Source organism: Melanerpes formicivorus, unplaced genomic scaffold (genome assembly GCF_026170545.1).
Source record: "Melanerpes formicivorus ecotype bairdi unplaced genomic scaffold, bMelFor1.0.p_v2 SCAF_2, whole genome shotgun sequence".
Taxonomy (NCBI): domain Eukaryota; kingdom Metazoa; phylum Chordata; class Aves; order Piciformes; family Picidae; genus Melanerpes; species Melanerpes formicivorus.
This window is the reverse complement of record NW_027142354.1, coordinates 46,544,331-46,565,038: the sequence shown is the minus strand read 5'-3', so window position 1 is coordinate 46,565,038 and position 20,708 is coordinate 46,544,331. Positions and strand designations below refer to the sequence as shown.

The 20,708-nt window shown below is 43.4% G+C and overlaps 1 protein-coding gene across 8 annotated transcripts in view; it reads right to left on the bottom strand.

Annotated features, from left to right (window-relative positions):
- Nucleotides 1–20,708, bottom strand: part of KCNIP1 (potassium voltage-gated channel interacting protein 1) — a 410,482-nt gene that overhangs the window by 6,980 nt on the left and 382,794 nt on the right. For all 8 annotated transcript variants that reach the window (XM_068158710.1, XM_068158725.1, XM_068158702.1 and 5 more), the window contains 3 exons: nucleotides 14,166–14,290; nucleotides 5,302–5,371; nucleotides 1,209–1,279 (listed from right to left, as the gene is read on the bottom strand). In XM_068158710.1, the coding sequence (XP_068014811.1) occupies nucleotides 1,209–1,279; nucleotides 5,302–5,371; nucleotides 14,166–14,290 (266 nt within the window). The remainder of the gene's footprint in view (nucleotides 1–1,208; nucleotides 1,280–5,301; nucleotides 5,372–14,165; nucleotides 14,291–20,708) is intronic.

Below are 20,708 nucleotides of genomic sequence, written 5' to 3'. Positions count from 1 at the left end.
ATAGTGCCCAGTGGTTCAGGCACTGTACACAGCATCACTACAGGGATTTATTAGTACAGGCAAAACTTCAAGCTAGCAGAGCTCTACAGTTCCTGATATCTCATTTAATGTACTTAGTTCTTCCTATGTTATCTCCATTAGCTCTGCATGGGGCAGTGCATCACTTCTTAAAAAGCTTTGCTGCTTTTTCCTAAGGCTCAGAGGAATTTGAATTTGCTGAACAATACAAAAAAGGGGATAAAATGCTTATGTTTGACAATCACTACAGAGACAGGTTTGCCAGGAAGGAAAGCTCAGCACTTTTCTGTGTGGGGTTTGTTGTTTGTTTTTTTTTTTTTTTAAATACTTATCTAAGCATTTTCCTGTATCCCAGTCTGCTTTGGTTTCTGAAAGCCTCTAACTACTGAGTAGCTGCCATATGCAAAACTTCCAATGGAGCCATTACTACAGAGACACCCATACAGTTACATTCCCATTCTACATCTGATAAACAGATTTCTCAGTCTTACCTGGGAACTACCTAATTGACAGCAAAGACAAGACTGCCTGTGATTCCTAGTTGTGTAGTCACAGTAAGCTGTCTTCAAAACTATGAAGTTCATCGTTTGCAAGTCCATGACTTAACATATCCCTTTGCTGCTCTCCTACAACAGTATGTGTGAGCTTAGAATATGGCTACCTGTAGCTGTAAGAACAGACCCTGTAGTTAAAGGGTGGATTTAGTTTCCACTGAGTACCAAGCACTTGAGACACTTGTTCAATATATGAAATAAGCTTAAAGCCCCCTATATTCCATGAACATAGAAATACAACACTTCAATCATGCAAGGCATGATGTCTGCAGACGGTACAGGAGGCACTGGCTTTTCTTCACATCCAGATTACCTGTGTTACACATCTCTTATCAGATGGGACTGCCCTTGACCACTCCTGTCTCCTTTGAAAATCTCTACACTTTTTCCCTGTGACACTAACACAATACAAAGGTTTCTTTCACAGAGTAACAAAATGTGTGTCTTTAGTGAAAGGAAACATGCAACTCCATCCACATAAAGTGAACCATGTTTTAAAATACCAACTGAGTGTAGACTGAAACCTTTAACCCATAATCCAACAAGTCCTACTAGTTTAAAATGAGGAATTAAAGGAAAAGCTTAGAAGCATGAGATTGAGAAAGAGGCATCAAAAGGAGGTTGTAGAACAATTACCTCAAATTTCACTGAGCCATTTTGTGCAGTGTCAAATGCATTGAAGAGGTAATGTGCATACATGCTAGCATCTGAAAAACACAAAGGGCAACAAGAGAAACATTTTACACTGATGGCTCCAAACAACATTCACGACCTTATTTTCCTTTGGTATAAAACCCAACCTTGTAGCACCATCAGATATTCTACGAACCAGTAAATGTTACCATGGACCTGCACAATCCTCACGTGCTCCCTTAAAACAGCCTTGAAATGTAAAAGCTTTTATTACAGCAGAAACAATTGATTATGGAGCTATACTTGAAAGAATGAGCAAAAAACCCAAACCATCCAGAAGTAACCTGGGGCAGATGGAATATTCTCTGGTGGGAAATGCAACAAAAGCATCAAACAGTGCTGGCAGCACACAGGTTCCTTCCTCTACTGTTTTGCATTGTGTGAGATATAGCAGACATCCCCAGGGACTGTTCAGCTTTAGAAGGGGCTAATTCCAGCAGCTCCAGTTTGGCCCACTGCTGTTTAAGAGAAATCTCATCCCAAGCATAATTTTGAGTCTATTTGGTGGTTCTGTAAAATCTCTTATATACAGAAGAACAATACAACCACTGGGAAAATGGTATGCAGAAAATAATCAAGTAGGTGTATGACCTTAAGACCTTCATAGTCCTGTTCTCTGCTCCAGAGGCAATTCACACTTCTCTCTGTATTACCAGAGGTCAACTTTTCAAGATGGAAGCAAGTGACATTAAATTGCAGTAATTAATTCATTGCTGTTCTAGCAGCCACACACTTTGCTCTTCTAGTCTTTGCCTCCAGCACACAGAACTAGTCCAACCTGAGTATTCATACTCATTGTCTAGGTATTCAGGTGAGGTCAGGTGCCCTGTGCCATGCAGGCAGGGAGGTAGAACGACCCAGCATCTTTTTACTCTGATCTTTATGGAATGATTAAATATTTTCATATTATTCTAATCCAGGAAAGTGTAAAAGTATGCAAAAAAAAACCAACAAAACTTAAGCTACTGTCATCCATTAAGATAAAATACACTAGACTGTAGGGGAAAAATGTCTGCTACTCTTTTAAGATAAAGTTGTGAATAAAATAGCCCCAGAAAGAAACCACAGAATTACTTATGGGGCAGTTCTAATAAAAGCGGAATTAAACAACAAGCTAAAAATGTTAAAGTGGAGGTTTTGTTTCAGTCAAGTATCACAGTATCACAGTATCGCTTAGGTTGGAAAGGACCTCGAGGATCATCGAGTCCAACCTATCAACACAGACCCCATGCCTAGACCATGGCACCAAGTGCCATGTCCAATCTCCCCTTGAACGCCTCCAGGGTCGATGACTCAACCACCTCCCTGGGCAACCCGTTCCAATGACGGATGACTCGCTCAGTGAAGAACTTCCTCCTCACCTCGAGTCTAAACCTCCCCTGGCACAGCTTGAGACTGTGTCCCCTTGTTCTGGTGCTGGTTGCCTGGGAGAAGAGGCCAACCCCTTCCTGGCTACAACCACCTTTCAGGTAGTTGTAGAGGGCAATCAGGTCACCCCTGAGCCTCCTCTTCTCCAGGCTAAACAATCCCAGCTCCCTCAGCCTCTCCTCACAGGGCTTGTGCTCAAGGCCTCTCCCCAGCCTTGTTGCCCTTCTCTGGACACGTTCAAGTGTTTCGATGTCCTTCTTAAACTGAGGGGCCCAGAACTGGACACAGTACTCAAGGTGCGGCCTAACCAAAGCAGAGTACAGGGGCACTATGACCTCCCTGCTCCTGCTGGCCACACTATTCCTAATGCAGGCCAGGATGCCATTGGCCCTCTTGACCACCTGGGCACACTGTTGGCTCATATTCAGGTGGCTGTCGATCAGCTCCCCCAGGTCCCTCTCTGTTTGGGAGCTCTCCAGCCACTCTGACCCCAGCCTGTAGCTCTGCATGGGATTGCTGTAGCCAAAGTGCAGCACTCGGCACTTGGACTTGTTGAATGACATCCCATTGGACTCTGCCCATCTGACCAGTCGGTCGAGGTCCCTCTGCAGAGCCTTTCTACCCTCTAACTGACTAACAGCTGCCCCTAACTTGGTGTCATCTGCAAACTTGCTGATGACTGACTCTACCCCTTCATCCAGATCATCGATGAATATCTTGAAGAGGACAGGGCCCAGCACTGATCCCTGGGGGACACCACTAGTGACTGGCCGCCAGCTGGATGTGGCACCGTTCACTACCACTCTCTGGGCCCGGCCCTCCAGCCAGTTCCTAACCCAGCACAGAGTGTAATGGTCCAATCCACGGGCTGACAGCTTAGCCAGCAGTTTGCTGTGGGGGACAGTGTCAAAGGCCTTGCTGAAGTCCAGGTAGACCACATCCACAGGCCTCCCCACATCCACCAGACGGGTCACCTGATCATAGAAAGAGGTCAGGTTGGAGAGGCAGGATTTGCCCTTCCTGAATCCATGTTGGCTGGACCTGAGCCCTTGGCCATCCTTCAGGTGCGCAGTTATTGCCGCCAGGATGTATGTCAAGAAATAGAAGGTTATCAGTATCATTTCATGGCAGATTAGCAAAACTGAAAGCTTGTCAAGGGCAGGATCCCTGTGTAACAAAAATATCACAGGCCTGGGATGACACTGCACAAAGTTTTTGTAATTTAGAGTTATTTTACTGTCTCTGGGGTGCACAAGTTTATCTGTGCAGAGAGCCATAAAAGTGAAAAAAATCTCTTAGGAATCTGAAATCTCACAATTTATGATGCTAAGGTTATATAGTTTGGAAAGCAAGTGAAACAAAAGTGTAAAATATGAAGTCACATCAGCTGTTAAAGTGATTTAATAATAAGCATGGCTGTACTGCCAGCATCATTATCCAAGAGAGCATCACATTTCAGGGGAACGGGGGGGACACACACGATAAAGGCAAGTGTTTGTCAGCCTTAGTAGAGAGAAAGAAAAGTTAGCTGTCCATGAAAAGATGAGGTTTCTGTGCATGGCTGTTTTTCACATGTGGGAAGGAAGGAGTCACCTGAGGTGTTTCACTTGAAGGAGTCAGTGCATTTACTTGGGGTAACTGGAGTTCCCTGGGCTTAATGCAACTCAGGTTGAAAACCCAAAACACATGTAGAAATACCTTAAGGTTATAAAGGCCTCTTTCTATTTTATATATATATTTAAATTAGTTTTAAAAAAATTCTATCTGTGGCTTTTTATAACAAAACCAAAAGTAACCACAATGGGAAATGAAGTCCATGCTGAAATACAATGTCAACTTTGTCTAGGTGTACATCTCTGAGGTCGCCTACAGTGTATTTTAGCTTGACATTCACTTGCAAAGCCACTTGTTAACCCCTACTTAAAGTAAATGCACAATGCACCTATATGTGCTGCAGAAATTTCAGACCTCAGTCCACAGTGAGTATTCTCTTCAGCTGTCAGAGAGTGGACTGTATTTGGAAAGCCTCAAACACTGAATCCTTTACTAAAACCTTAGGCCTATGATTAATTTCTTTCAATTTGAGAGTGGTATCCTCACAGCACGTAGCCAGGTAGAAGTTGTTTAATACAATACTTTAATATTGCAATACATGACATGACCTTGTATTAGTCACACAAGCACCAAAAATTATCATTTCAGGTAGCTATCAGTTCACACATCAACTGAAAACTACTTCAAGAATTTTGGGAAGGTTTTGATTAATTTACAGGCCAAAGTGGGGTCAGAGACACTTCTTTGCTAGATACTATATGGCCAGCAGGCCAACAGCAGGGAAGCAAAGACTCACTGAGGGGAAGTGATTTAGCTATCTGCCATCCAGAAAGTCGGTACCAAAGAAGCATCAATCCCCAGCTTCTATTTTGGACTCAGGGAATAAAGAGCTGACAAGGGAAGGGTTTGTCTATACTCTTGCGAAATAACTGTTTCAAAGAGCCTAACTTTATTCTGTTACCTTGATGTTTGTGTTTCTCTAAGATCCTGCAAAGCTGAAGCTCAGCTCACACTTCTTGCCTAGATGATGTGGAGCAGTTTTGCAGCCAGCTGGCAGTAATGAATGTTAAGGCATGCTTCAATGAAGCCGACAGAGACAAAGTACTCCACTTACCTCCATGAGGGAAAAACTGTGCATAGATCTGTTTGAATGTTTCTTCATTAACAACCCCACTAGGACATTCCTGTGGAAAACCAAAAAAAGAAAGAAAAAAATGAAAAAAAAAAAAGAACCAAGGAAAACCCCCAGCTCTGTAAAGAGTCATTGGCAAAATTCTACAAGCCTGATAAGGGTGATTAAATAAATCACATCCCTGTCCTCACAGTGCTCTGGATTCATGGGCCGTGCAGCTGAAGAATTAAAGTACTTCAGACTGACATTTCATCTTACACATCTCATAGACTTGTTTCACACTAATAACATTTCTAACAGTGTTTTCAGCAGTGTTTAATCGATGCTTTGCAGGATGACCTAGAAAAGCAGCTCAGGCCTTCTGTCATATGAAGCTTTCATTTCATAATTACAAATAATGCTAGTGCCACCTAACACTTCCCTGTCTAATGCCTTCACATATATGAATTCATTAATCCTCAGCAGAAAACTGTAGCCAGATACCTGCCATGAGCTCTATGGAGGCTAACTACAGAATACACTAGCAAGGCCTTACAAACCAGCATTGATATTAGGCTGAGAAAGGTTAGATAATTTGTAAACCAGTTATCTGCTCAGTATTCTGTAAACTTCTGAGAAGCCAGACTATGGTCATGCACATTTTCTACCCTGGCAACCTGTGGGTTTACTTATTTCTAAGCTCTAGGACTGGATTGTAAAGCATTTGATTTAACTTCTGACTGCTTCAAATATAGGCAAACACTCAGGTAAAGGGTGGCAGATTTTCTGCCCTGAATTTCCTGACCTAACTAGCCCCATGGGGTGGCATTCAGGGAGGGAAAAGAGGATCAGCGCCTGGATAGTTCAGACTGGCTTTGCTACCTTGGGTTAGAAGTGCTACCTAGACACTTCTGCAGGGTCTGGGTGGTATCCACGGAAAGGGGGACAGGGTAGGTATGAGGAACGTGGCCCCCAGGTGCATTACCCTCTAAGTGATATCTGAACTGAGGTCTTCAGATCTTACCCAGCAGCATGCAGGACCACAGACTATGGAAGAAGAGGATGAAAACCAAGAGCTGTATTAGTTTTGTGAATTCTGTTTTCTTAGTCTCACTACTGGCAGCCTGGAGCTTCCATGGGTGCATACACTCACTGTGCTGCACCCACTCTGCAGAGCCAAGACAGAAAAGTGCTTATTCTGGTACCATCACAGGTTGAGTTGGAGATGAGCAAACTTAGGAAGTCTAAGAAAACCCCCACGAATTGGTGACACAAAAAGCTGGAAGAAGATTCAAGTCTATGACTTATTTATTGATGAGTTCTTTAGATATCTTTGAAGAACAAAAAGGACTTTGACAAGAAGTTCTTCCACTATGAAAAGCCTATAAAGGAAAAAAAAGCATTTCTTTCAAGTCTTTGATGTGCCAGCATCACCTGCTGCTGATGTGCATTCACTAACCATGAGGAAGGACAGAACGAACAAGAGCAATCACTTTATCCTGTGCAAGCCAGGGAAGGAGAGCAAGGAGGGGTACTTAGGTGACAATGAGGCAGGTTTTCAATCACATACCTGTTTGCTATCAAAATTAGGATGATCAGATCTGAGTTCCTTCCTCCAATGCAGAAGAAATTTTGATGTCTTGTACCTACTATTCACCTCTATCAGTGATTTGGGAGAAATTTGAGCTAAATATGTTGATCTGTTAGTGGGCAGAAGGGCTCTGCAGAGGGACCTCAACTGACTGGACAGATGGGCAGAGTCCATCGTGATGGCACTCAACAAACCCAAGTGCCGAGTGCTGCACTTTGGCCACAGCAACCCCCTGCAGAGCTACAGGCTGGGGTCGGAGTGGCTGGAGAGCTGCCAAACAGAGAGGGACCTGGGGGGTGCTGATTGACAGCTGCCTAAACATGAGCCAGCAGTGTGCCCAGGTGGCCAAGAAGGCCAATGGCATCCCGACCTGCATCAAGAATAGTGTGGCCAGCAGGAGCAGGGAAGTCATTGTGCCCCTGTACTCTGCACTGGTTAGGCCACACCTTGAGTACTGTGTTCAGTTCTGGGCCCCTCAGTTTAAGAGGGACATTGAGACACTTGAACATGTCCAGAGAAGAGCAATGAGGCTGGGGTGAGGCCTTGAGCACAAGCCCTATTAGGAGAGGCTGAGGGAGCTGGGGTTGTTTAGTCTGGAAAAGGGGAGGCTCAGGGGACACCTCATTGCCCTCTACAACTACCGGGAGGGAGTTGGTCTCTTCTCCCAGGCAACCAGCACCAGAACAAGAGGACACAGTCTCCAGCTGCACCAGGGGAAGTTTAGGCTCGAGGTGAGGAGAAAGTTATTCAATGAGAGAGTCATTGGAATGGGCTGCCCCAGGGTGGTGGTGGAGTCACCATCCCTGCATGTGTTCAAGAGGGGATTTGACGTGGCACTCGGTGCCACGGTCCAGTCATGAGGTCTTGGGTGACAGGTTGGACTTGATGATCTTTGAGGTCTCTTCCAACCTTGGTGATACTGTGATAACTTGTTGCTTGGAAAGCCCCGGAAGTACTTTTTACTCTGTGTCTTCATTTCCTGGCAGCATCCTTTCACTGGTTATGTCTCAGTGTTCCAATTAAAACCCAAACCTGGCACTGTGTTGACTTTGCCAGGGCCATTCCTTCTCCAGCATCAGTGTTCAAGGCCTATTCCACAATAAGGGGATAAAAGGACCAACTGGACTATCTAAAGCTAGTGGCTACAGGATCAGATCTTGTTTATTCGTTTACTGACAAAGTTTTCTAGATCTGTATGGCAAAATTCCTTGTTTGAGGAGTAGCCTCAAAACGTTGTGAAACTCCGAATAAAACAGCCATGGCCTGGTTTCTTTGTCGTGAGAAAAAGGGTTACTTTTCCCTCTCTTTGTGCCTCTTTGCCCTTCTTCTAATAAGCTAGAAATCATTAAAAGAAGAATAATTAATAGGAGGTAACAGCTACCATAAATGTGTTCTCCCCAAATTCATGTTTCCCAAAGCCTGTAATTTAATGTATATTCAATAATAATCTGATAGTTATTTATGGCATCTTTTAGTCATAGCTCAGACCCAGTACCCTGTCAGCAGCCGTTCTTAGGTATACATTTTCCTGTTGGTCACCAGAGTGCTGATACTCCAAGACCCACACTGAGCAATTGATCAAATTATTCTAAAACTAAGCCTAGCACAGCACTTTCCAGCTGTAGCAGATCTTCCTTTCCAGCATAGTGCTACTGGTAAGAAACACTAAGTGAAAATGCATTTCAAGTGAAATTCAACTATTATATTCATCAAGAGCCATCACTTCACATGCTAAACTATCTTAATTTATAAGTGTAGTTGCTGAGCATTGTTTTCTCTATATTTTCCACAACTACAGAGTCCCTTTTGTCTCTTCCATGCTGTAGTAGTGGCCTGTGTTTACTAAAAGTCCCAGCTCATTCACCACTAGTGATCCCAAGAATGAAGTTTAAGGCTGCAAAGGGCAGGTTTCTGCTGCATGCACTCTCCTTGCAGAGGCAAGGTCTCCTGTAGCAGTTTCAGCCACTGTGCCTGATTAAGTTTTCTGAATTTCCACATGATCCTCATTGCTTTTGATGCTCCATCTGGAAGCCAAATGAAAGTTTGCCTCAAACCTGCAGGAGTGCCAGGCAGAGGCAGTGCTGGCATTGATCAGACTGTTTAGCTCTCTATAACTGGATTGCTTTCAGACACATATGCTAGTACCAATTCATTTGCACTTAATTGATCACAATTTTGTTTTTATAAGAGTCAAATAATGCTCAAGAGGCCTCATTAGTGCTCCAGTGCTACTTAATTCAGCTGACTTAAAAGAAATCTCTCCTGTGAAAAGGAGCAGGTAAGCTTCTCGGTTTAAATTCCACTGAAGATAGCAAAGGTTTACTCACTCAAGAAAAATTCCTTGGCAGTATGAAAAAGCACATGGTCCTTCACCATAACATGTGTATCATAGAAACATAGAATGGTTTGGGTTAGAAGGCACCTCCAAAGGTCATCTAGTCCCAGCAGTTAGCAGGGACATCCTGCACTACATCAGGCTTCTCAGAGCCCTGTTGAGCCTAACCTTGAAAATGCCCAGGGATGGGGCTTCAACTACCTCCCTGGGCAACCTCTTATGTTATTCCACCACCCTCATGGCAAAGAACTTGTTGCTAACATACAATCTAAATCTCCTCTTCTCTAAGTTCAAATCACTGCCCCTTGTCCTATCACTCCAGGCCTTTGTAAACAGTCCCTCTCCCCCTCCAGTCCATGTCCTTCCTCTGTTGAGGGCTCCAGAGCTGGACGCAGTACTCCAGGCAAGGTCTCTCCAGAGCAGAGGGGCAGAATCACCTCTTTTGACCTGCTGGTCATGCCTCTTCTGATGCAGGTTAGAATGCCATTGGCCTTCTGGGCTGCAAATGACCATTTTTGGCTCACATCCAGCTTCTCATCCACCATCATCCCCGAGCTCTTGTCTGCAGTGCTGCTCTTGATCTCACCATCCCTGACCTAGGTGCACTACCTTACCCTGTGCCTATGTAAGGCCTTCTTCCATGGCAGGGTGTAGATGTCAGGAAAACCCCTCCCAGTTCTTTAAGCTATGATTTCTTTTAATATATCTAATAATAACAGCAAACATTTTTGGGGATTGTTCTTAAGCACAGAAACTACTTCTCATCTTCAAAAAGCAAACTATCAAGCACTGGCATTCACAGCATAAGTCAGGCATTTGAATCTACTCTCTCAGCCTTCTCTTAAACCACTAATTCACAAAGGGGTTGTATCCACATTAAAAAACCCCAAACCCTACACACAAACAAAAAGAAAAGCAAACAGAAGCTGCTCTTGCTTTTCTTTCTTCTGCTGCACTCAGAAATTAACTCCATTGATTGCTTTCAGACATGTGCAATGCAGACTAGCAGGGATCAGCAGCAGACCTGAAGCAGGGCTAAATATAGCCCGACCCAAAATGTTCTAACTTGGCCAGACCATGAAAAAGAGTATTTAGGTTTGGGGGAGGGGTTACATTTTGCCAAACTAGAGGTAATAAGTTAGCTGGCTACAGAAACCCTAATGTATTCTCTCTCAGGAACCATAATCCAGGTTGTATTTTGTTGCTCTGTGTTCTCCTAGGTTAGAGATATTTTGGGGATTATTACAGTATGGGAACATTTCCACCCTGCTCATACTGCTTGCTTTAGTCCCAAATCCCTGGTTATATTTTATATTGCACTTCATTAAAGGCTTGCTAAATTGTTCACACTAAAGCAAGGCACGAATGTCTCCAGCAGCCCCTCAGTTACTTCAATTGTCTGTTTTCTGATTTAGCATTAGAAAATTTTCCTTTGCAGCCAACAACCATTTTCCCTAACAGCACAGAACCCCCAGACTGAGCAAAAAATCCCATAAAATCCCAACCCTTTTACTTGCATGGACTCAATTCCAAAGAAGGAAAGTTGTTAGAAACATAGCCTAAATAGGAGGTATTGAATTACTGAGTTCAAGCCTCTGTCATGCTTAGCCACTTCATTAGTCATGAATTTATCAATTTTAATCTTAAAAAGAGTTTTTCATTCTTCTCCCTCCCATTTCCTAACTGTTCCTTAAACTTAACTCCTCTGAGGAGTAGAAACTTTCTTCTCATTTCAGCCTATTCATGACCATTTTGTTGCCATGCCAGCGTGACCTTTTAGCTCAAATCATTCTCTTCTCATGTAGGTATCACATCCTGTTTTGTAGAGCTAAACCAAGGCAAGATCCACCAGAGGTTCTGTACCTCTTTCCTTGCTTTTGCAGAACCTGAGCTGAAGAAATCAAACCAAAGATTTTAGTGTGACAGCAGCCAATTCCAAGGTGCAAAATTGACTATCCCACATAGCAGAGGTAAAGCAGAGGTAACTGCTAAGGTAAAAGTGGACTTTTGGTCCTGGCATCAAGAAATATTAGGGTACAGCACCCTTTCAAAAGTGGAAAAGAAACTGAAGGCAAAGAGAGAGAGGACATTTGGCCCCACAGCAAGGACACTGCCTGGTTAGTGCGGCCTGCTGATCTGGAGTGGGAAAGGATCTGAGTTTAGTGGAAGCTTCTATCAATCAGATGCAGAAACACCAGGCCTGAGTAGTGACATGCTGGGAAAAGAACAGGAATGTTTGCACGGAGGGGAGAAACAGATTTTGGAGATGATGAAATAACAGGAACAAAAGAACTGAGACTTTTAACCCTAGTCAGCCAGAGTACTAGTGCAGAGGCTACCCCAGGCTGTGCTGAACTGGTTTTGGTCAAAAGTCATCCATGTTGGTGAGCATAGAACCCCCAGCTCTGGTGACTGCAGCTGTGCTAAGCAGGGACTCCTTCTCTCCATGTCTATTACAAGTGCCTGCAAATGGCTCTGTGATGAGCCAGGTATCGCCTCCGGACTAAACAGGACCTGGGCACTTACCAGGCACAAGCAGTAGATAGAAGCCAGAGAGAGGAAAATGAGTGTATTCCCACAGGGATTTTGAGTCTCCAGATGGCACTGTAACATCATTCCAATAAGCAGACATTCGGTACAACAGCCTGGAGAAGAGGAGGCTCAGGGGTGACCTTATTGCCCTCTACAACTACCTGAAGGGTGGTTGTAGCCAGGAGGGAGTTGGCCTCTTCTCCCAGGCAACCAGCACCAGAACAGGGGGACACAGTCTCAAGCTGCGCCAGGGGAGGTTCAGACTCGAGGTGAGGAGGAAGTTCTTCACCGAGCGAGTCATTCGGCATTGGAATGGGTTACCCAGGGAGGTGGTTGAGTCATCGACCCTGGAGGCGTTCAAGGGGAGATTGGACGTGGCACTTGGTGCCATGGTCTAGTCATGGGGTCTGCGGTGTCAGGTTGGACTCGATGATCCTCGAGGTCCTTTCCAACCTGGGTGATACTGTGATACTGTGATACTGTGATATGGTCACAGCTGAGTCAGTTTGCCTGCTGTGCATAATTACTCATCCCATTGAAATCATGATTTACAGACCACAAATGCTAAGGCTGCCCTGTCATTACAGTTGAAACCTTAAATATTAAAGCTTCACATACATTGTGTGTACAGCAGCTAGAGAACAACAGACAGCTTTATCCTAACAACCTGCCATAAAATAAGATCTTATAGCACTGCCAATTAATATCAAGACCTTTGGTGAGATCTTAGGAAAGGGTTTAGGTCACAAGTTAAACGAGCTTGCCAAGCATTCTTGCCCTAGGAGGCAATGCCTTTGTACTGCAAAGCAACAGCAATACTGCGAGGGGCCAGGGGTAAATGTCAGATCTGCCCTGAGACGCTGCCTCTCTGTTCTGCATTGTAGCTGCTGGCAGAGTCAGCTCCTTCTCTCAGCATGGAGCAGTGCTCCCCCCCCCAGGATTCCCATCAAACACAGCAATGCAGGAGGCATTTCAGAGATCTTGGCCAAACACAGTGCTGAAGGACACTCTGAGCTTAGCCTCCCACTGTAGGCAGTCATGTCACATTACACTGTACATTAAACTGTCTTCCTGTCTCAGAAGCCATATGATTTCTTGCTCACTGCTCAATGCACAGCGTTTCAGAATATCATGGTTACAAAACTTCACATGTGAAGTGGTATCCTGATAGCCATAAAGGCTGTACAAATGCAACACATGCAGCAAACAGAAAAATACAGCAAACTGAGCTGTGCCTTGGCCTGCTTAAGAGTGTGGTGAAAGAAAGGATGAAACCCCAGGCTCCTGGGAGAGGTCAAGTATACATCGGAGAAATGAGTCAATCAAATTTCAGGAATCTATCAAAAGGAAAGGCCTTTCTCGATCTCCAGCAGGTTTTCTTTCAACACTGCCTGTATTTAAGGTAGCTCAGCTTTCCTTTGGCAAGTTTTTACCCAATAGCCTCGACGTTCTCTTCCAAGAAATTCCAGCATTTCCCTGTGACAGGATATGAAATGCTGGAGCTGTCCTTCAAGACAGCTTAAAAACCACACTGTGTTTGTTGAACCAGCTTAATACTGATCACCAGGAAAACATCAGTTGGTGTGAACCACCTAGGTGACTAAATCCAGACCCTCAGGCAACCATATAATGAGTATTCATTTTTCAAGGTTCATAAAACACCTGCCCCATGTAGCCTCAGAATTCTCTACCTATTTCTATTTATTATGATGAGTCCCTCAGAGGCAGCAGGTGACCTAAAGGCCTAGGCTCACAGAGTCACAGACTCCCTGCTAGAAGGGAGCATATGGCTGGGAAGGTGATTCACAAAGAGGAACATGGCACTGTTCTGTGCACACAACCATGTCAATGGACACGTTTCCTGCTTTTGTCTGCAGCCTCTCTCCTCAGTCTTGGTACTTGTTTATTTTTGTTTCTTTTTGACTCCTGCCATTCCAGCCTTATTTCTTACTTATGCAGACCTTATAGTCCTAACATGCTCAAATAACATCCTACTAAGAGCGTGATTTCTCCAGAGAGAGAAAGGAGAAAACCCCCAGCATCCTGAGCAGCTCATATTTGAGCATGAGGAACTGACAGCAAGAGTTAAGTAAGTAACCACAAAAACTTTTTCAAGTTATCCTGAAGTACTGGCACAGTGGAGGAAATAGCAGTGTGCTTACTGACATCTGGGGACCAAATTTAACAAGAGTATTATGTGCTGAATATTCATCCAAACCTAGTTTTGGGCAGATTATGGTGCCATAAATATTAGATAGATAGGCAGATTGTGCTCATTTTGCTGTGGTAGGGGAGATCTAGCACAACACTAGTAATGTTTAGCAGGGGAATCATACAAAATGCAGCTGAGCAGTGGAGGCTGGTGGAGACATACACACTAGGCTCTGTTCAATGCAGTATTGTTCTTACATTTTTAAATCCTCTGTAAAGCACTTGAAGTTCTCTTTTAGTGAAATTGGTTTGTGCTTCAAGCTGTTCCAGCCCTTCGGGTCTATGGCACACTGTAGTCATTTCTAATTCATCTTCAATTTTATCTGAAAGAGAAGACAGGGAAATATTTATTTTGGTTGCTACTTTTCCTCTATTAACATGATGGATAGGACAGATTGGACTTCAAGAGCAACAAAGAAAAAAAGTCATCAACAGTGCTGAGCTGTATAAGTGTTTTCAGCCTCTTGAAAGCAAAAGAAAAGCTGTACCAGTACAGCAATAGCTCATGTTTCTTCCTGGGCTGCCAATTAGGTCCCCATTCACAAAGCTGAAACTGGTGGGTGAGAACAGAAGGGTAGGCAGCAGACATGTTGCTCCAAAAAGCAACACCAGATCTTTCTTCTCTAAATATTGAAACAATGTGGAAGAATAGGCCTCTCAAAGGCCCAGCTTTACAGAAAGCTGTGCAAGTACAAGTAAAAGCAGACATGTTGAAGCCATTAGACAGTAGCATTATGCCAAGGGTAAACAGTGAAGGAAACTCTTCTGTGTGTGCTAACCAAAAAAACCTGCTACAGAGACACTAAAAGTCACTGCAACCCTAGAAGAAAATTTAAGTGGTGTCTGCAGCTGTGAGCCTGGAATAATTCCAGCCTGCCTTTGGATGAACATTTTTAGGGAAACAAATAAGAAAGGAAAAACACTTGTGTGCTTATTATTCAAGAGAATGTTAACCCACAAAGAGGAAAAGCTCTTGAGACGTATCACGTCCTGTATTACTGTGATCCCACCTCTTTACTGCTGCGTGCTTTTACCTGCCAAGCCCATTTCCCCAGCAGTGCAGGTAATGCCTGACTATATACACATGCTTAGGTATATATCAGTCTGAGATTCTCTGAACTCCAAGGACTAGGTGCAGGCTTCAGCTGACAAGAAGATCTCATCTACATCCCAAAATTGCCAGGCACTAAAGCTAACTCTGTGTTATCAAACCCACATAATTTATGCCCCATAAAAATGGTTTTGGTTATTGGGTTCAAGTATAATATAGCTGAATTCCTGCTGAAAAACAAGGATTTCATGAGAAATGTGCAAGGAAATGGGATCACTTCAAATAAGGGGAAAACATGAATTCAAAGCAGACAGGCTCAGTGAAAGAACAGAACATATTAAAGATAGTTAATTAAGGTAAATTAATTCTAGACATATATGAAACTGCTAAGGGAGGACACACACCAATGAGTGACAATGGTTAATTAACATTGGTTCACTATTAAGAAATAATTTTGAAATGGTGGTGAATTCAGCCATCCCCCTAATCCTCACTTGGGGGGCATGAGCAGAGACAATCCACGCCTAAATGCTGTGCTCAAGGTCCCTGACACATCAAGGGAACAAAGGTAAGAGAGTTATCATAGCATGGAACAGGAGGAGAGTATCACAGCTGCTCATGATTAAGAAAAAAAAATGTTGAACATTGGCAAGTGGCCAGAAGACCAAAGGAGACACCTTCTCCACACAGAGGGACATGAAGTCTAGAATTGATGGCTCCTGTTTGAAGAAAGAAGATGGGAAAAGATGCCTGCTACAGGAAAAAGAAAAGATAATGTGAAATAAGGGGGGAAAGCCAATTTCTTTGAAAGAGAACACATCACAAAATAAACACAGAGTGAGCTGTAGGGAGAGAAAAATGTGGGGAAGAAATTCCTTAAAATGAGGGAAGGGGAATGGGTGGTAGAAAAATGAAGAGGAAATCCATTTAGAAGGGAGAATTGTCACTAATCCATAAGTAGTATAGGAAATAGCTTACAGTTAACCAAAGGCAAACAAAAAGGTAACTAAAACCCTTTACAAAATGCACACAACCCCAGGCATTTCCCTGCTGTCCCCCAATGCAGTAGGCAGTTTCCACAGACCTTCGCAGGCATTTGGGTTTTCCCAAGGAGCCAGGTATTCTGTGCTGTGCACTACGTAGGCAAGTTAGGCTCCGAGCCTTCCTCTGCTCTGTAAGCAGTTAAGCATGCCCAGTTCTTCATTGACATTTCCTGTGGATTGAGTCACTCTGAACTTCCTCAGGAGTTCAGTCAGTATAAAATAGAAGTGCTCCATACTGGGAATCAAGTTGTTGCACCTTTTAGCATAAATCAACAGAGGGCGGAAAAGAAATCTGTGTAACCTCACGTAAGTGGTGAGGCTAAGGAGGGAAGCCAGCCTCTTGGATTAATCTCATACTTGGTTTTATTTATGCTCCTATGATGTGGAGGTTCATGAGGTTTCTACCGAGGCAGGAAAGGTCTAGCTGAGAAAAATCACAGTTTGCAGAAGGATTTTGACAGGACAAATATTTTTGGTGGGTATTTTCTTTGGCATATGTATTCCCATCATCTTCTAAAAGAACCAGTTTCCCCAAACATTCACTGGAATTTATTGTAGCATTCTAAAAATCAAATAATTAAAGAAAAGGTCTCAGCCATGGAGGACTTCTTCTAGAGCTCCAAGACAGCTTGCCTTCCCCCCTTCCCCTTTTTTTCCCCTCTTCCCTCTTTTTCCTTTTAAGTCTATAGAATTTACAGGTCAAATCCTGTTCCTTAGTGTCTGATCTAGCTGTCATTTATATTGGCACACTCAACACTAGGATCTTGCAATTATTTGTTCAAAATATTCTGGAATAAAATATTACTTGGTGAATTTAATAATGATATATTGTCTTTTGGCAATACTGGCCTCATTCAGGGAATCATTATTTCAAGAGGCTGCAATTCATCTTCAGCTTGTCCTGCAAGAACAGGTTTTTCCAACAATCAGTTCGTGAGCTTTGTTCCCATGGGGCAGATATTTCTGTGTTAAAAATAAACCAGATTATTGTTGTGGATTTGATTCTATTCCCCATGCTGAGAAATGTGGCTCTTTTCTTTAGAGCAAACTGCAGAAAGGAAATCATGAAAAATCCATCCCTTTCAAAACAACGCTCTGTTTTTTTCCTTTCATTCTCTATTCCAGAACCAGCATCAGTCTCTGCCTCTAAAGAGGAGCTGGTGCTTCCCTGTGGGTTAATCCTTTCATCTGCTTCCTTTTCCTTTCCCAAGAGAAATGTGTTGAAACTTAGCAAAAAAAAAAAAACCCAAACAAACACAAACTTGTGAAGCTTTAGATCTGGTCAAGGTTGCACTCAAAATGACACCAGACCAACAACTTTCCAGAAAACACACTCTAAAAATGGTGACAATTGCTGCTTCAGTGGAACATGCAATGAAGCAGTCCTGGGCATTTCTTGCAGCCTTGCTGCTAAAAATAAATACAGGGGAAACATATTAGGTTATTTTATCTATCACTTGCCAACAAAGAGCTGTTTTTCATGAAACACTGAGACAGGATATCTATTTTAAAACATAAAACTTATTCTAGGAATAGCTGCTTCATATTAAGAGGTCTCACAGATCAAACAGCCCCTCCCTTATGTTCATCAGACAGCTACATTTAAACTTTCCTCAGTTGTCAGCCCATATTCACAGATTCCCTTTAACCTCTGCTCATCCTTTCTCTCTTTTCTGCTAAGATCCAGTGGGGCACAGCTCAGACCTCAGAGCAGGGGGCACCTGGAGCAGAAGGAAAACAAACTGCTCTTCTGTGCACATTGATTGTTTCCAGCTCAGTTGTTTCCTTTCAGTGTTTTCTCTCAAGTCAGCTCCTTTAAACCTTTTTCTTCCATTTGCTGATTCTCCATAAATTAACCACAAGTAACTTCAGTGGTAAAAAGGGAAATGGGTCTCTTCCTCACCTGCCCTTGCCTTTTGTCATGGAGATTGTATTTCCTCTTATTTACATTTTCATTATCACCGGGCTCAGTCCCTCCCAGCTCTTCAGGGATGTCACTGTATGAAATATGAGCTCCTGCATTTGTAACAACTGCAGTTTTATTAAACCAAAGCTCACTTCACAGTGGCGAATGCAAGCAGAGGCGCACACAGACAGCTCCACAGGCAAATGTACAGCTTTATTAGGGAAGCAGGATGTTAAGGTATTTTATCTAATATCATGTTCCTCCTCAGTTTGCCTTGCTTACAGCTTGCTGAACATCCCAACAGATTTGTGGGAAACAAGGATGCCACTGGTTTAAAGTTAATTTTCTTCTCTTTCAATTTGCAATAGACTGTGAGTAGAGTTAGGGCCTGACTGCAGACACTGCAAGGGATCTTTGTGGTCACCTTCTCAGCTCAGGTGATGCGTTGACCAGCCACTGCTGCTTGCAGCATTGCTCAGCCCCTGCCCTGCTCAGTGGAGACACTCACCGCGATGTCTAGGTAGCACACAGCTTGTGAGAGCTTGAATCTTAGAAAATAGATTCAAATTTACAATCCTGCATCACAAAGCATGCCTTTTTTTGGTTGATGTTGGACTATCTGTGCTTACCCATGGGGTGGACTCAGTAACTAAAGCAGGAGCTTTCTCTGCTTGTGGGTACCGATAACTGATTTTACTTATTGATTTTTGGTAGCTCCAGCACTTGCTGCAATCACCCCTGGGTCAATCCTGTTCACACCAGACAGTTGCAGCGAGTTGTGTCCTAGACTGAAGGTGACCTGCCCTGTTCAGCTGGTGCAGGACATGCTTTTCTGGCAAAGTTTTTAAAACTGGAGGAAGGGTGAAGAGTGGTTGCTGATTCAGAATGTGTCTCTAGCCATGCTTTTATGGCTGATTTAATATGAGGTCTAGGGTTGGTGGAAGCACCTGTCATAATCTTACACAAATGTCAGTCTAGGCTATGACAATGACTTCATTTTGCAGTTTTTGTGCAAAAACCATCTCTATTTGCTTAGCATGTAGGATAGGCACATTCTGGGCATCAGACAAAATAAATAGTGGCTTCACTTTACAAAGACAAATAATCCTGACAGACTTGCCAGTACATGCATATTTTATGGATTGTTGCTAATGAGAGATATTGTACTTAATTTCTCTGCTGCTTGTTCAAGAGCAAAGAATAAATTTTCATTAGAGCAGATCAATATTTTAACTGAACATGCTTTGGAAATTACTTAATGAGGCTTGGTTTATACACCCTTCTGTATCTAATTTCACCTTTTCTTATCTGTAGAATTTGAAGTTTTCCAGACTTGCACTGCCTGCAAATGGCTCTGTGTTTCACTGCTGTAAACTTTGCTGAACAGAATTTGCCTTTCTCCAAGTGTTAAACTGCTGTAATTTAAGGCTATTCATATTAAGAGCTGTCTTGTACATCTACATGCCTGTGGGCAAAATTGTTTCATCACCGAGGAAGAGAGGTTTTCCACCACAGCTGACTACTGCTTTCCATCACAGAACCAGGCAGATGGACTGAGCCCTTCTCTCCCATTGTAAAGGCCAGAAATCTCATGTTTTGGAGGGAAAACAACCTGCTCCAACATTTCAGTTTTCCAGATCTTTCTGTTCCATTGGACACAGGCACATCTGTCTACCATGCTATGGAAAACACTCTTTCATTGTCAACATACACATCTAAGACAGCTACAAGAAGTGTCCAAACCCAATTTCTAAATGTGCAGAGACCCAGTCAGTCACCAATAGCACAGGACAGGTGATGATGTGCAGCTGTCAGCACAGGAGTCAAGTCCTAAACTGTTGACAGCATATCTTCTACTATTCTCTTTGCTGAGACATTTCCATACATTCCTCACATCCTTTCCTCACAAGTGGAACAGAATACATTGACCACAGACCGTGCCAGAGGGATTGTGGAGTTTCCTTCTCTAGAGATCTTCAAAATGCACCTGGACTCGTTCCTGTGTGACCTGTCCTCGGTGATCCTGCTTTGCAGGGGGAGTTGGACTCAATGACCTGTGGAAGTCCCTTCCAACCCCTAGCATTCTGTGAAACAATTGTGTGCTATTTTCAGCTGCTTTCTGGGCTCTGCTGCTGAACAGCCATTGGGCTCATATGTATTCATTGAATCACAGGATGCTAGAGGTTGGAAGGGACCCCTGGAGATCTTTGAGTCCAACCGCCCTGCCAGAGCGGGACCATATAATCTAGCACAGGTTGCGCAGGAACTCATTCAGACAGGTCTTGGTTAACCTGCTCCTCCCTTCCTCTTGCTGGCAGCTGCCTCTGCACAAAGAAGCACCTTGCACAAAAACACAGAGTTTGTTTTGCTGGGCCAAACTCCCTTGTGAAACACAAGGAACATCAAACACCTTTTCCACAGCAGCCACCTAAAACACTGGAAGCATTTCTAGCCCTCCATCCTACGTGCCTGGCAAGCAAGCAACAGCAGTGTGTTTCAATGACGTCGTTAGGGCTGGCCAAGGGCAACCCAAGGCCTCAACCACAGTTTAAGGGGAGGGTGTAAATGATGGTTTAATAAAAATGCAAATGGCTCTATCCATTGCTTCCAATGTCTGCAAGGTGAAACTGTAATGCCAGGCTCCATGGCTAATGGGAGAATTTTGCAAACATGTTGCTTATAATAAATTCACTTTTTGTTAAAGGAAGAAGTCAAGATGTGAAGTGCAGCTAATGTGCCCT